The 17,653-nt window shown below is 40.0% G+C and overlaps 1 protein-coding gene across 1 annotated transcript; it reads right to left on the reverse strand.

Annotated features, from left to right (window-relative positions):
* Positions 1 to 434: 434 nt before the first annotated feature.
* On the reverse strand, positions 435 to 16,681 carry PLAA (phospholipase A2 activating protein; the record flags this gene model as incomplete). The annotated part of the gene is made up of 13 exons (XM_084278365.1): positions 435 to 1,137; positions 2,627 to 2,791; positions 5,919 to 6,020; positions 8,386 to 8,457; positions 9,255 to 9,323; positions 10,963 to 11,182; positions 12,125 to 12,282; positions 13,207 to 13,376; positions 13,867 to 14,002; positions 15,002 to 15,169; positions 15,451 to 15,571; positions 15,652 to 15,752; positions 16,510 to 16,681. 13 exons carry the CDS (start codon positions 16,679 to 16,681, stop codon positions 575 to 577), a joined length of 2,217 nt encoding a protein of 738 aa, XP_084134491.1. The 3' UTR covers positions 435 to 574.
* Between the last annotated feature and the right edge of the window lie 972 nt (positions 16,682 to 17,653).

A 17,653-nucleotide genomic window follows, 5' to 3' on the forward strand; every position in this document is an offset into this window, starting at 1 on the left:
GTGATGGAAAGTTAGGTAAATGCCCTTTCCTTACCAAGATATTCAACAAGGGTTAATATTAACTAGTCTTCAGATTCATAGGGGTTGAAAGGGATTGAGATCACCTAGTCCCACTCCCCCGCAAGAGCAGGATCACCTAACAAGCTTGTGAAAAGCATCGCTGAACTCAACGGGTCTCAGGGCCCCGTCTCTGCTGAGAAAAAGCAGAGTCAAGAGAAAGACTTGTGATGAACAGAGAAGCATTATTAAAGTGGATGTTAGAGTTGGCAGCCATTGAATCACAGCCACAGCCACCTCCTGCATTTCCATCTAGATGACCTGTAAACACTGAAATGGTTTGATCTCTTGGTGATTTATTTTGATCTGAGCTATGTCAGGAGGACTTGGCAAAGATCCTGTGTGCTATAGACTTCAGAAAAGCAGTCAAAGCCCAGTCTGCAAACTTTTATTTGCTCTGTATCTTACAACAACTCAAATGTAATTTATCCACAGCATTTTCTAAATTACAATATGTGATAAAGTATGAATGAAAACATCCCCACATACATTAGCTCCAAAGAGCTAAGAAAAACAATTAGAGCAGATTAACAACAAATCTAGAGCATTCCTTTACTTTAGCTGGTTCTGATACAGAGACATATTTTTTTATTTGAGAATCAACTCCAAGCGATCTAGCTAATTGCACAGCAGTTGTATCATCGGTGATTAGTGTCCCAAGAGCCACAAGCAGTCTAAAAATGGCTTCAAGATCTTGAACAACTTCGATAACTGTGCTGATTACTGATAAACATTGAGCTTTGCCCTCAATATTGTTGACTTTATGTAAACATACAGCATAGTTCAATGTCAGTGTGGCAAATGCAATGTGGATGTTCTTATTGCTAGATTTTATTTCTATTGCTTGTGTCATTATTTCATCCCTCTGATCCATCATGAGCTTCTGGCCTGCTTGGCTCACAAAACAATTGCAGAGAGTTCTAAGAGCCAACAGCTGGTTTGCTTGCTTTCCTTCAGGGTTCAGAAATTTAAGGAGAAGGGCGATGAATTCTCCATGATCCTTTTCACTGCAGAAGTGGTCATTCACAGTGGGATGCCTGACAGATAGTCTAAGAATGTCTAGGGCTGGAAAGACAATATCTAAGAAATAAAAAAAAAAACAAAACCAAAGCAGAATTTAGTATTAATACTGTGTTATATGCAAATGTATTGGTGAATTTCTTGCCAAATCTGAAAATCCTAGCTTTCATGAAAGATTCAGGTAAAACACAAGTTGTTTAAATTCATAGAGGCAAGTATTGACTAGCCAATTCTAGTAACTCTTCACTTAAATGCAGAAAGCGTGCTCCTTAATTTACAATAAGCACAGGGCTTCGCAAAAAAAAAAATTAAAAATCTTAAAATCTTTCCTAAAAGGTCTCATTGAAAGCATCAAAGGCAAGCACAAAATACGGTACCTAGTCCAAAAAGGTCTCTGAGAGCTTCTTAGTGACTGAACACAACTATCTGAGCAGCATTTTTTTGTCCTCATTCCACATCTTACAGTTTAGTATAGCTAGAAAACTGCTGACAAAAAGAAAAAGAAATAGACTACCTTCAACTCAGACATAATTTACAAATTAAAGAGAAAACTCTTCTCAACTGAGCAGCTAGAACTCATCATAAGGTAACTGAACTGAGGGTTTGTTCATTAGTTCCTCCCTCCATTCCCAGGTTTCAAATGTATCGGGCTGCTTAGGTATTCCATACTTATAACCAAACTAACACTGAACCTGCTTAGTTATTTACTGAGCAGTTTTTCCCATAGATATTCAGAATTTGAGAGCTAATGCTCTGTACAACAGAAAGAGTCTGAAAGGTATAAGTCTGAAAGCCATCACCAACTCAAACTGTGGTTTGCACAGCTGGAAGTGATGTTAGATAATGAGCCTCTAATTTTAATACCAGATATTCTTCCCATTAATAAATCTTTAACAACAGTTTCAAAAAATGAGCTTATTTTAACTGCATGTTTAGATAATTACGCATGCAGTATATTAATTGTTTCCAGAATTTGTGGTAACAACCAAAATCGCCTTTCCAACCCATCAGTGCTGCCAATGATATATCACCAAAGGGAACTGTATCACCTCCACCTGCATGCATTCATTCAGAATGTCATTTCACCAATGCAGTTCTGAACACGACCTAGCGTCTGCAACTTCTTTGGTACTGTATTAAGAAGGAGCTTCTTGAGATTATTTTTTAGATAAAAATTATCTCCACAACTTCATCTCTAATTTGGTAGCAACACAAGACTACAAGCTCACACTTCTTTGATCAATTTCCAAACAAGCCTCACTTCTTGCAGATGCTGCTGCTAATGAAGTGACCAGAACTGATACTTGTATTAGGTTTCTTATGTTTGCTACTGCACCAACAAGAAAACCTGATAGCCAATTACTGATTTTGCAATTCATGCTACTGCCCCTACTACTGATCAGTGCTATAAGCATCTGTTTATGGTTTCTACTTGGGTTATAAACAATTTGGGACAAGTCTGTCAAAAGTCAGCATAACAAGACTTCTGGTTCACGCTGAAGTAAGTATTGGCGAGATGATGGTACAAAAAATAAATGCAAGTGTCTACCTTCTGGCCAGTTAACTGCCTTCCATAAAGTCTGAAGTTGCTGCACTGTAGGTGTTTCTGCAGAGGTGCTGCATGTCACAGATAGTAACTTTTCTAGGTTTATCAAGTCGTCTTCTGTAAGTTTATGTTCTTCAGTTGCACTGCAATTCAGTTCCTTTAATTTGCCTGTAAGACCAATAGAAGAGGCATAGTTCTCTCACATTAGAGCATCACAAATCCAGACCTTGAATGAAATACTACAAAAGCACTTAAACGAGTTACAACTACTGTAACATTTTTCCTCTTTTTGGGATGGGAGCAGGGGGAGGGGTGTGGGTAGATCTTTAAATATTACTTCTAGTTTCAGCATTTTTTAATTTCTCAGCTTTTCATGATCACAATGATCACTACTATTAAGCCCCTTCATACAGGGCAACACAAAAATTCAGAATTTGCATGGTAGTCTACATATAGGCAAAAATGCAGAAAATAATCACAATACCATTAGATTTCATAACTGAAATATAGAAACAATAAAGAAACTATATTCTTGTTGTGATCACAGTTTTTTATATTTTTATTTATTGAAATGCCATAAGCAAAAGAAATACTGTACCACATCTTATACTCTAATTTCATTGTAACCTAAACATGAAAGTATTGGAAAATTATTTTGATATACAGCATTTTGCTTAAAATGGATCTAGCATTAAACACCTGCCAATCATAGTTCTACCACAGCTGATGAGGCCCATGTCAATAAACACACAAGCAGAGAGCATTATAGTACCACGCTTGTTGGGAGGTTTTTTTAATAGTACGTACAAAAATAAGCTGTGGGCCTCTTAACGAAAAAAAAAACCCACACCATACAGCTACTTAATCCATCCCAGCTGTAATATTTACAAGTGTATTTAACCATGCACTGCTTCAAAACTGCAGGAAACGCAGTTGTCCTGGTTTTGGTCAGGATGGAGTTAACTTCATTTGTAGCAGTGGATGGAATGCTGCGGTTGAGAGTCAAAATGAAAGCAGTGCTGATAACACCCTGACGGTTTTAGTTGCTGGCAGACAGTCAAGGGCTTTCTCAGCTCTCCATGAGAAAGGAGGGGTGAAGCCAGGACAGGTGACCCAACTGGCCAAAGAGAGTATTCCATGCCAATTACATCCTGCCCAGGATATCAGGGGGCTGACGGGAGGAAGAACAGGGGCGGCTCTGGGACACGCGGTTCTTGGGGGACGGTCGGGTTCTGGGACGGCTCTGGGTGGCACGGCCTGAGTTGTGGGTTCGGTGAGAAACTGCATTGTGTATCAACAGCTTCATATATTTTTGCTCTAAAGTCCTGTTAGCATTGTTATATTGTATCTTTCTGTTATCTTAGTAAACTATCCTTATCCCAACCCACGGGCCTCTTAGTTTCTTGGTTTTCGGGTTATTTGCCCCTTCCTTTTCCCTTCCCTTGCCTCTCACCCCACCCCCCTTCCCTCCTTCCCTGCTCTTTTCCTTTAAGGAGCAGGCAGCTGCGTGGATCTCGGCTCTCAGCCGGGGTGAAACCACGACAGCAGTAAACCTGTTTTTCAAGTTACAACTAATATAGTCATCCTTCAAGAATATTGATGCAGTTATGTTTAAGATGAAGTAAAAGTCTCTGCTTTACTGTAACATAACAGTTTGAAAGACAGCCAGTCTTGCAGTCCTCCCTCTCAGGAAATTCAGGATAAAGTTTTACTGTAAAAATCTGTTCAAAGCTATCAGGAGGCCAAGTCTATTTACTAGCAACCACCACCAAAAAAAGACTTCTAGTTTGTAAATCCCTTATCCTCCCCCTGAACAAACCAAGAACCAGACTGCAAAGAATTGAGGGAAATGGGATGAGATTGACTGAAGATTCTGACTGATATTTTTAAACAAAATGAAACCTGAGTATTACATGACGAGCAACACTGCAGACAGAAGACCCCAGAGTCCTTGACAGACCCTAGAAATAGATCTATGTGAAACTCATGAAGTTCAAGTGTCATGATTTAGCCACAGCTAAGCACTAACAGGATGCTCAGTCACACCTCAACCCCAGTGGCTTGGGGAGGACAGTGGGGACACAGACGTAAACCTCAGATACGGATAAAGACAGTTTACTGGGATAGAAAAGGGAGGGGGGAAATAACAAGACTTAGAACAGAATATACACAACAAGTAATAATGCAAGGCAACAGACCCATGGACCAAACAGACAGCCTACAATCTTGTCCTTCCCAGAGCCAGAGCAGCTAGTCCCCTATTTATACTGAGCATGACACCATGTGGTAGGAATACCTCTTTGGCTAGTTGGGGTCATCTGTCCTGGCTGTGTTCCCTCCCAGCTCCTTGTGAAAATTAACTCTATTCTAGCCAAGCCCAGGATAAACAAGAATATGAGTAGGGGTCCTGCACAAGGATCATGGCAATCCCCAGTATCAGTGCAGACTGGGAGATGAATGGGTCAATAGTAGCCCTGAAGAGAAGGGCTTGGAGGTACTGATGGATTAAGAATTGGCTGAGCTGGCTATGAGCCCAGAAACCATGTCCTGGGCTGCATCAAAAGCAGCGTGACCAGCAGGTCAAGGGAGTGCTGCATCCAGCTCCAGGGTCCCCAATACAAAACAGAAGAGGGCCAAAAAGAGGACGAGTGGGTTGGAGCACTTCTATGAAGACAGGCTTCTTCAGAGGAGATTCTGAAGAGACTTTATGGCAGCCTTTCAACATATGAAGGGGGCTTTGGAAGAAAGATGGAGCAAGAATTTTTATCAGGGCTTGTAGTGACAAGAAAATGAGTAACAATTTTAAACCAAAAGAGAAAGCAGAACAGATATAAGTACTTAACACTGTACTTTTTTTTCTGTTATTTAGAACGCTCTGCTTAAATGCAGAAGAGACCATTGCAACCTGTGAAACAGCAGAATGCCTTGCTTTAAAACACTACACTCTGTTGAACCAAAATTTTCATGAACAAAATCATAACAAGACTGCACATGACCTGCACACCCAGCACCTAGGAAAAATTGTAAAGCATTCAAATACACTAGCTCGATAAAACGATTCAAACAACAGAAGATATAAGCCAAGAGCTGAGGGAATGTACATCCTTTGTTAGGGAGTTTTTTGTGAAAATTTACTCACTTCTAAACCATTAAACTGATGAATGCACTTTTGAAAGGTCAAAACCAAGAAATAGTAGGAAAGGGAGGGGAAATCAGTTATCTTTTTGTAAGGACAAAAAGTGACAACTTTTAACAGATAAAAAAATAAAACCACCCTCGAAATTAAAACACTGACCCATTATCTGTGTAGGATTGGCCTGCTCAAAGGTAACAGCATCCTTCTTTGGAAAATAAATATTTTCCGGTTTAGCTGCAGCGGATTGGTAGGCGCCCATTCCTACATAAAGGAAATATGAAGAGTTAAATAGCGTTCCAAAATATCTGACACAGAATGATATCCTACCAGTGAGTCTTCCCTGATGGACATCACACAGAAAAATACCTTATTTAAAAAATTAATGCTTATGCCACTAGCTGTCATTACATTATTATTACATTCAAGGTTTGAATCTTCACAACTTGTCAATAATTTATGCTTGTATAATAATTTTCTATCTGGGGGAGAGAGCAACTATTTATGAATTAAATGAGTGAACATTTATTTAGTTCATAGGAATGAGTATTTCAGACATGACATGAAAATGGCAAGGGTCACTTTAGAACAAAGATCCTCCTGTCCCTGAGATTTCTTCTTATTAGTTTCATAACTAATAGGCAAAACTTCTATACATTGAAAGACTTCATATATAACCAAATTACGTCACATGCAGTAGTAGCCTGAAATCTCTATAGAAAGAGAGGAATAAAAAGCTGTATGACCTATAATGATGTCCTGGAATCACAGGTAAATTACTGCCTGGTATGTATAATTTCCATTAACTACATCTATCAATTTCCTTGAACACAATTATCACAGAATCACAAGGTTGGAAAAGACCTTTGAAGATCTTTAAGTCAAACCATTCCCATCCTATGCTAAACCATATCCCTAAGTACCCCATCTACCCTTTTTTTGAACACATCCAGGAAGGGTGACTCAACCACCTCCCTGGGCAGCCTGTTCCAGGCACTCACAACTCTTTCACTAAAACATTTTTTTCCAATATCCAATCTAAACCTGCCCTGGCACAGCTTCATGCCATTTTTCCTTGTCCCATCTCCAGTCACCTGGCTGAAGAGACCATTGCCCACCGCTCTACAATCTCCCTTCAGGTAGTTGTAGGTGGTGATAAGGTCTCCCCTCAGCCTCCTCTTCTCCAGGCTAAACAGCCCCAGCTCCCTCAGCTGCTCCTCATAGGGTTTTCCCTCCAGCCCCTTCACCAGCCTGGTTGCCCTTCTCTGCACTCGCTCGAGGACCCCAATGTCCTTCTTATGGTGGGGAGCCCAAAACTGGACACAGTACTCAAGGTGAGGCCTCACCAATGCCGAGTACAGGGGCACAATCACCTCTCCAGACCTACTGACCACACTGTTTTTGATACAAGCCAGGATGCCATTGGCCTTCTTGGCCACCTGGGCACACTGCTGGCTCCTATTCAGCCTGCAGTCAACCAACACCCGCAGGTCCTTCTCTGCCTGACAGCTCTCCAACCAGTCTCCCCCAAGCCTGCAGCACTGCATGGGGTTGTTATGTCTCATGTGCAGCACTCTACACTTGGCCATGTTAAACTTCATCCTATTGGTCTCAGCCTATTGGTCTAGTCTGTTCAAACCCATCTGATGCCCCTCAGGCAGATCAACACTTCCTCCCAGCTTCATGTCATCTGCAGACTTACTGAGGGAACACTCAATCCCTTCATCGAGATCATTGATAAAGATGTTGAGTAAGACCGGACCCAGGACTGAGCCCTGGGGGATGCCACTCGTGACCGGCCTCCAGCTGGATTTGGTTCCAGTCACCACCACCCTTTGGGCCCGGCCATCCAGCCAGTTTTTAACCCAGCTGAGGGTCCACCTGTCCAGGCCAGTGGCAGCCAGTTTCTCAGTCAGAATGCTGTGAGAAACTGTGTCAAAGGCTTTACTGAAGTCCAGGTAGACCACATCCACAGCATTCGCCTTGTCCATTAAGTGGGTCACCTTCTCATAGAAGGTGATCAGGTTAGTTTGACAGGATCTACCTTTTGTAAACCCATGTTGACTAGGCCTGATCCCCTGGCCATCACACATGTGCTGCGTGATAGCTCCCAAGATGACCCCCTCCATGATATTCCCTGGGACTGAGGTCAGGCTGACAGGCCTGTAGTTCCCCGGATCCTCCTTCTGGCCCTTCTTATATATGGGTGTCACATCTGCCAGCCTTCAGTCGAGTGGAACTTCCTCAGTCTGCCAGGATTGCTAATAGATGATGGAAAGGGGTTTGGCAAGCACACCTGACAGCTCTCTCAGCACCCTCGGGTGAATCTCATCTGGCCCCATTGATTTGTGAGTATCTAACTGGCCAAGTAGGTCACTAATCATTTCCTCCTGTAGTAGGAAACCAAAACTCCTCTCTAAAACAGATGACTGTCATACATTTTAAAGCTTCTTGCATGATAACTGTGTGCAAAGGAAGGCCCCATCATCCCCATTTTCTGAATAATCTCTAGAGTATAAGCAGCTGCTTCTAATTAAGTATAAATTTGCATCAGTATAGAATCCATATCAAAGGAAAAGTCTAAACAAAGTATCAAGGATGGTTTTCATTGGCAGGCATTATCTCTTACCTGTATAGGGATCAGCGCCACCCACTGGAGCTATGGTATTTGATGCTGAACCAGGAACATAACGACCAGTACCTGAATGGAAACATTATACTTTTTAAACACCACCACTGGCAAAAAGGTAATAAACACCTGTATTTTGTTACTAGTTTTCAAATCACTATTAAATATGTTATTTTTCACTAAAGGAATTAAAAAAAAAAGTCTTCAACACTTTACAAAATTTAGGGATTAAATCTATGCTTATGTGCAAGGCAGGTGCTGGTTGTAACAATGGCATTCACAAGCTATATGACCAGCAACTGGGAGCCACTGTGGCACAGCATGTGGTACCCACTGGTGCAAAGGCTCTCACCTCCTCCCTGTCAAGCTCCAGGGGCAGGGCACTGGTGCCCAGACCTGGCCTCTACCTGTGCTTGGGGTCAGCTGTGGCTTCCCCTCTGGAGGAAAGCAGATGTCCTTTGGCGAGTCCAGCCACATAGCTGGTTTTGCAGACAGGGCTTTAGCGATGATGACTACAGGACCCTCCTTAAAGAACAAGAGCTACGAAGAGCAAGTGCTATTCATCAGGGATGGAATTTCTTTACAAACAGGCTTCCTAAACTAGGGAGAAGGACATTAAACACACGTCTTAAACCCTAAGTCCTCTGCTGTAGAGGACAGTGACGTGAGGCAGAGGAGGCAGCAGAGGGCTCTCCTCTACTAAACACATCTGCACATGCTCTGACCGTGGCAGAGCCCACCTTAGCAGTCTGTCCCAAATGCAGACCTGCAAGAAACCGTAGTCCAGAGCCAAACATTGAATGCAACTGAACATAGCAAAATACACATCTTAAATGCTAGCAACACAGACTACACAGCTTTTACGTTACCTGTAAATGGATCTGCTGCTGGTACTGTACTTGATCCAGATGAAGAGCCTGGAACATAACGTCCCGCACCTAGTGAAACAAGAAGAAAACAATGACTACTAAACACAGCTTGATACTATTGAAGTGTCAACACTTTTCAGACAGAAACAGCTCGAAAATAGAGCCAAACAGCAAATACATTTCACTGTTTATTGCAGAGTTGTAAGAAATCTGATCCTATCCACACAGAAGTCCTCTGATGCTGAACAAATTCTTCCTAATTATAGAATCACAAGGTTAGAAAAGAAAGTCCAACCACTCCCATACTAAGCTAAGCCAGATCCTTACGTACCTCATCTACCCTTTTTCTGAACACATCCAGGGAAGGTGACTCAACCACCTCCCTGGGCAGCCTGTTCCAGGCACTCACAACTCTTTCACTAAAAAACTTTTTTCTAATGTCCAATCTAAACCTGCCCTGGCACAGCTTCATGCCATTTTTCCTTGTCCCATCTCCAGTCACCTGGCTGAAGAGACCATTGCCCACCGCTCTACAATCTCCCTTCAGGTAGTTGTAGGTGGTGATAAGGTCTCCCCTCAGCCTCCTCTTCTCCAGACTAAACAGCCCCAGCTCCCTCAGCTGCTCCTCATAGGATTTGTCCTCCAGCCCCTTCACCAGCCTGGTTGGCATTCTCCGCACTTGCTCAAGGACCTCAATGTCCTTCTTATGGTGGGGAGCCCAGAACTGGACACAGTACTCAAGGTGTGGCCTCACCAATGCCGAGTACAGGGGCACAATCACCTCTCCAGACCTACTGGCCACAATGTTTTTGATACAAGCCAGGATGCCATTGGCCTTCTTGGCCACCTGGGCACACTGCTGGCTCCTATTCAGCCTGCAGTCAAACAACACCCCCAGCTCCTTCTCTGCCTGACAGCACTCCAGCCAGTCTCCCCCAAGCTTGCAGCACTGCATGGGGTTGTTATGTCTCATGTGCAGCACTCTACACTTGGCCATGTTAAACTTCATCCCATTGGTCCAATCTGTTCTATCTGAAGAGCCTTCCTACCCTCAAGCAGATCAACACTTCCTCCCAGCTTAGTGTCAGGGTCAGAAAATTCTATTCTATGCATTACATTCGACACAACCAAGCCAAAAGTATGTCCATAACTACAGATGACTGCAGCTCCAAATTACACCTTAACCAAATCAGCCTGTGTTCTCATTTCTATTTCATTCAAAGAAAATTATTTAGCTCAATTATTTTAATGAGCTAAAGCCTGTATTTTCTTCTTAACTTCATGTTTGTGAAACTAGTTGAAGTAAGAGTGGGTTATTTTGTAAAGGCCATAAGCAGGATGTCATTGATTATATGACAAATACTATCATGTTTTCATATTTTTCTTCTCAGATCTGTGATGTCTTCAGTTATTTGAGGACATACAAGTCCTGCACAAGAAGTGCAGGAGCTATGACACCGAAGCCTGCCTGAGCAGACAGTGAGGTCAAGTGAAAACTGACTGAACAGCCAGGCCCAGAGGGCAGTGATCACAGTATCTAGTTTGAAGCCAGTCACTGGTGGTGTGCCCTAGAAGTCAAAACTGCATCCAGTCCTGTTTAACAGCTTCATTAATGATCTGGTAAATGGGTCAGAGTGCGCTAAGTTTGCTGATTACATAAAACTGCAAGGAATGAGGGATGTCACCATGCAAGTTTTAATTTTTTTACCTGTAAAAGGATCTGAAAATTGAGCACTTGTATTCAGCAGTGTTTGCCCCTTAGTGTTGTCAATAATAAATTTGGCCACCTGATCCAGAAACATTGGATTGAGATCATTCTTCTGCAGGAAGTTGTATGCGGTTAACCAAGGATCATCTGTGATGTTATATGGAAGTTTGTAGGACGGTCCACTATCATTTACATCAATAGTGAAAATGTAGTCATACTCCTTTACGCAGAATAAAAATAAAAACAAATTAGAAGATTGTCAGCACTTTTTACATACAGATGTAGCAAATGCAAACTAATAATGGCCCAGGGCTACTTCTGAACACTTTAATACTGCTACCTGCTGATGTTATCAACCTCTTCTATGCAAGCTGCAAGTGAGAAATACTGAAGCCATAAACCTTACTCTCTATTTTCTAGAATCCTCTTTCTCAAGGAGACCAGACTAGAACATGGTACCATAATGCATCTGCAGATACATTAGAAATTAGAAGATGTACTGGGTAACTCATTGATAGCTCTGGCCTCCTGCAAAGCTGTAGGGCAGTCAGGTGCCTCATAAAACTTCAGTCTGAAAAGCACACTCTGAATACTAAAAAAACTAAAAGTTCTTAAGGTTTCTTTAACCACACAAGAAATAAAATTAGTATCTCAAGAGCATTCCTTCTGTGGTGGCATCAGAGCTTTCTAAGTGTGTATTTCAGTTAAGGAAACACATAACAGATAATCTGAAAAATAACTTCAATGGTTACTACAGAAAACTGGTACAGAAAGCCTGGTACCAGGTATTTGATGTAAGCCTCCTATTACAAATAGTATGGTTCACCTCATTTGGAAAGGAAGTTAAAACTAACTTTTGAAGGAATTAACCATAAATACTAGAGAGCTTGATCATTTATCTTCTAACAGGTTACCTTTTTCAAAAATAATTTGTCTCTATTGCCTTGCTCCTTTTACAAAATATGCTTCAGAAGTAATAAAACAAGTAGTACTTATTTATACTTACACATCTGGGCTTTAAAAGATCAAAGGAGATAAAAGTACCACAAAATGCCATTTTTCTACATTATATTTTAACAGAGCAAACACTGAAGTAGATTTTCAATGGGAAATTAAGCATTTTACTTAGGAAGGAATAAACCCAATTAAAGTTTATGTGTACCTTTCCTTCAAATAAAACCTTTCCAGATGTTTGTTGTGTGGCTCCAGAAGAGCCAACAACATCCCCAATCTTTATCCATCTTCCTTCACTATTGCTCCACTGATATGCTTCTACTTTCCCATTATCTTTAATAAGCCGTGTCTGTCCATCTCTTGTTCCTGTAGATGGAAAAGCATCAAGAGTTCTAACAAACTCAAGAATATAATTTCAGAGAGAAAAAAGTCCTTAAATAGTATTCAAAATAAAGATAAAAAAAACAGTTCACAAACATTTAAAGTCACAGGACAGGAAGTAACAAGATAGCAAAGAATGCCAGAATGAAAATAGGAGAAATCTTGACAACAGCATGTTTACAGCTAAGGTAAAGGTATCTGTCACCAAACTAAGTTGCAAAAGCCATCCTCAACTCAAGTATTTCAAATGTTTACTATCTCCCAGGGAGATGACAATCAAGAAAGTTGGTATTCTCCCATGGTCTAACAGGATGGGACAATATAATTGTAAGATTTATGCTACTTGCTGATGAGGGCCAAGGGCTGGGGTCACTGTTTACTTAGCCTTGGAGAAAAGTTATTTGTCAATTTAAGAGTGATCTTAACTACTACTGCATCCACTGTATTCTCAGTAATCTCTTGACTACCTGGAAAACATCAACTGAGTCAATCAAGACATTCTACTTTTCAAGCCAAAAACTAAAGCAGAAAATTTGCATCTACTTTTCTTTTAGAAAAAAAAAGAATCCATATTCAGTAGTCCTTTTTCAAATTGGATCACTGCCTCATATACTTTTGGCAAGGCTGATATAACAGATACAAAATGTCTTGAACATGCTGCAGCATCCCAATTCCACCTTCTAAATTATCTCTTAAGAGAAGTAATTTTTATAATCTTAGTCTAGAAAAAAAATTCTAGAATCTTACCTCCAAAAGAACCAATGAAAGGTTAGTAAAACAAAATTAAGCTGTTTTCCTCAGCAACTGTAAAGTGATCAAAGCTTTAATTTCTGACAGCTATGGAAAGTTTTGATACCTTACAACCAAGATTTGGAGGCAATTCTAACATGAATGAGTACAGTATCTTACCGGGATCCTGGAGATGTTCTCTTCCAGGAAGGTCATCAGCATTAACATCTCCTAAATCCCCAGTTTTAGGGTCAATAGATGCTTGGGAAAGCTCATTTTCAAAAGCTTGAATCTCCTCTGCACTTGCTGTACGTTCCAAAGACTCTGTAAACACTCTTATAATACCATCACTGAATGAAGAGAAAACATTCAAACAGAAACACTATTTTAAATGTCAAAATGATTACATACATTCTAATGGTGGCTTCTGTATCAGAAAAAAACATCTTTATTTTTGACAACCCCTTCCAATTAACCTCCTGAGAGAATTCCCTCATGCTAAAAACAGCCAGCAAAGGACTTAAGTAGGTAGTCCTATCTGTATTTTAAAATCAAGGTAGGATATGCCTATCAAAAGGGTTCTTTATACAGTGCTTTTAATTCCATTCTCAGTCTATCAATGGTTTACCGCATCCTCAAAAACTCACTTTACCTCTTGGATTCACAAAATAGAAGAATGACTTTTTGGATTAAGTAAAGCATAAGTTTATATTTAACCTATATGCACATTTTGACTGCTGTATTAAATCCAGGTGAAACTGATAACCAAACTGATGCTTCACAATTTATCAAGGGCTTGCAGACTTAGATTTAAAAATACACAGATTAAAACCTGGATACCTTGCACCAACTACGATGTCACCATTGTCTAACACACAGCAGCACCATACAGACTGAGCTGGGAGTCTGATTGTTTGTGCACATTCCCCTTGCTTCCAGATTCTAAGAGATCTGTCCTCCCCGGTAGTTACAAAATCTGAAAAGAAAAAAAGACAAAATAACACACAGAACAACCACTTTTAAAGTACATTTTTAGTGTACTGCAGTACCAGGTGCTGTCCTGCAACTAGGTGTTGAGTACCCAGTCTTTAAAACACTAAAAGATCCTTCATACTATTCAATACTTCTCTCAGTTACAAAAAGAGGCCTAAGAATGACACTGCACAACTGTCTTCTCAAAAATAAAAAGTGCATAAATTGTGGACTACATAGCCAGACAGAGAATGAAACTATGCTCAAAACAGAAGAGTCCCTTCTCCTTTCAACAGTTTAAACAAAGAACTCTGAACAACGTTGTAACTATCACTGTTTTATCTTAGACTAGACTTAAATGGTTTCACATCTGCTTTAAACTCAGGTTTTTTCGCAAGATAGTCCTGCTTTTTCAGGTAACATGTATAAATCACTCAGAAGTCTATAAAAGCAATCAAAAATTTTAAGGCATAAGAGATTTGACATATGCATATACACATTCCACCTGCTGAACAAACAAATGTACAAGTGTCCCACATGCCACACAAAGGTCACTGACTTGCATCCATCTGCAACCTCTAAAACAAACACAGTGAAGCCCCACACAAAATTCTTAACCTAAACTTTTAATAGTGTACTTTAAAAACTTTGAGGAAGTTTCCAAATCCACATTCTCTCAAACGCGTAAGACACATCCCCATTTTATAGTTCTCTGCAACACTGCTGAAATACAAGTGGCAATCTAGATGAAACTTTTGTGTATCTCCTTGCTGAAATTTCACTGAAGCCTTACAACCAGGCCTTTCACCTCACCCACTGCCAGAGCAATTTTGCTGGAGGTGTGGTGTCAGTCACAGTATTTTTAAATTTATGCTAAAGGAAAACAGTAAATTAAATGGTACCTGTGTTCTTTAGTTGTGGTAGCTCCACAGAACTAAGTAATGCCTACCTTGTCATTTCATTTTGGCTTACTACTGGGTAATAGTAACAAAAACAATCTTACCTTTACATTTAGGGAAAACAGAAATGCTGTATATATAATTTGTATGTCCGTAATACACTTGCATACACTCGCCAGAGATATGCCATCTGCGAACACTAGCATCATTAGCACAGGAAAGGAATTCCATTTCACTGAGAACAGCTATACCTCTCACACAATCTTCATGTCCTTCATTAAAAAAAAAAAAGGAAACTTTTAATGCATTATCTCCTTTAGCAACAGTATACCATTCCTATTTAGTTCACGTCCTGGCAACCAATCTGCATTATGAGTGCAGTTTTAAAAAAAACACAAACACAACTTAATTGCTCATTAACAACTTGAGACTTTAACATTCTGCCTAAGCACTGTTCAATTTATCTACAGTTTTGTTCGGGGTTAATTTCCCCCCTCCTCCCCTAAAAAAAGCACATGACCATGATGAAATTACCAGCTGCAGCAATATTTACCAGTGAAGGTTCTTTCACATCTGCCTGCCTTCCACAGCTTAATAGTTTTGTCAGCTGAACCAGTCAACATTAATCCCTGTTCAGGCAGTATTTTCACTGCCCATATTGCAGCTGTGTGACCCTGCAAAGAAACCAACATTGTTAGATTTGTCAATCAAATTCAGAGTACCTATTTTATATTTACGTAGAGGAACTTCATACCTGTAGTGTCATCATACATCTCTCATTCAACCAGACCTTGGCTGTTGTATCCCATGATCCACTTAATAATGTGCCAAATTTCCCAGAGGAAAGGCTGCAAACTGGAAAGAACAGTGAAATCAGCACTGACAAGTTTCCTGCGTTACCACCAATCTTGTGACAGCAAATTAAAGAGATTCATTTAAGGATATTTACTTCGTATTAGTAAGATATTTAGTGTTGAGGCATTTGGGGAATAATTAAGTGGAACTTGCACTGCAACCCTGAAAAGAGATGCTTAAACATCCCTGTTTTAAATTACACAATTTTGTATCTTTTTGCCATTCATATTTTGAAGTTTCTTTTAGTACTAGATCTCTTCTCAGAACAGAATATGTTTACAAACAGGCTAGACAACTAGTCAAGATACAGGATTAAAGCAAAGATTTAGTTTTAAAAATACAGAGAAAGCCAAGATTATTCTTAATTTATGTCCTGAAGAAGCAAGATCTTATACAAAAAATATTTAGGTCATCTTCTTAGAAGGCAAAATACTACTACAAAGTTGTGGTGACTTTTAAAGATTTAGCAAAGAGATAATCTGTAAATGTTCCACTAATATACAATTCTAAAACTGAAGACACACTATGCTAATAAAGTTTATGATTAAGTTTACAAAAAAGAGCTAGGTATAGAAAGAACCGAAACAAACTGCTACTGCATGAATTAAAAAAATCCTATCTGCAGAGACCATAATTAAATAGTTCACTATGTTAAATACCAAAGAAGTCAAAGCTGAAGTTATAAAACTTAATTTAATTTCCTCTCTAACATATGTTAATTTTTTGCGACAAATTCCAAAATCAAATGACTACATACCTGTGTTCTTATGACCCTTAAGGATGTAAAGGGGAGCTGGGTTGTCAATTGTGAAAATGCAAATATTATGATCATTGCCACCAGTTGCAATCAGCCCACGAGGATAGAGGTCACTTGGAGGTACGATGCACACACAAGATACAAAATTTGAGTGGCCACTCATACAGTGCATTTCAGTAAAACCCCTGTTAGGACTAAACATATATAATAATCAGCTCAGAGTCATGGCACAAACAGGGCTTATTTGAGGCACTGAATTACAACAGGTGTTTTGTACTCCAGCTCTTGAATCAATATCTATGTTTGCGTTGTGCTGTGAGTTTTTCCTCTTAATTTTTTCACTCTTACTATCCTGGCATTCCAACCCAGTAAGCAATATTTAACAGTCTCTACCTATTTTTCAGTAATGGTAGGCCTGGAAGGACTGAGTTTTCTATGCCAAATTTGATAAGAAGCAGTTACAGTTTGCCCCTGTGAAACCTCAAGAATCCCAGAACACTCTAAAAATAAGAGAATGTAAAGAAAGAAAGTTCACTGCCTGTTCATTGGCTCTTAATTAGAAGCACCATAAGTGGCTCAACAGATGATAACTGACTCAAGCAGCACCCTGAAGTTTTCATCATGATCCAGCCTCAATAGTTATAGCACTAACTGGATAAAGCTACTTATCCCACACAATAAGCATGTGAGTTGTGATGGTGTTTGTGAATTGGTTTTGTGGTCTCCCCCCAAAAAGAACCTCCCATATCACACCATACCCAGATTCTTCATACCCTAATGCTTGGAAAGCTTCAAATACATAGGGAGATAATGATAAATCTTGCAAAATTCTAAAGTAACTTCTCTGCTGAAGGTACAGAGAACAAATAAAGGTAACATGTCTTCCTGTAAAACTTAACTAAGAAAAACAACACACATCAGTTTGCTTACCCACTGAACCCTATCTTCTGTAATCCAAGTCTTCAAAGCAAAGAGATAATCATTACCAATGTTATGACTGCATAAAATGCTCATGTCTTCCCCACATAGCCCTCAAAAATTACATGTTAGAATTGCACTTAGAATGATAGAATGGTTTGGGTTGGAACTAGATGACCTCTGAGATCCCTTCCAACACCCCTGCCACTGGGCCCGGACATCGTCC

This window comes from Gallinula chloropus (assembly GCF_964237585.1).
Source record: "Gallinula chloropus genome assembly, chromosome: Z".
Lineage (NCBI taxonomy): Eukaryota > Metazoa > Chordata > Aves > Gruiformes > Rallidae > Gallinula > Gallinula chloropus.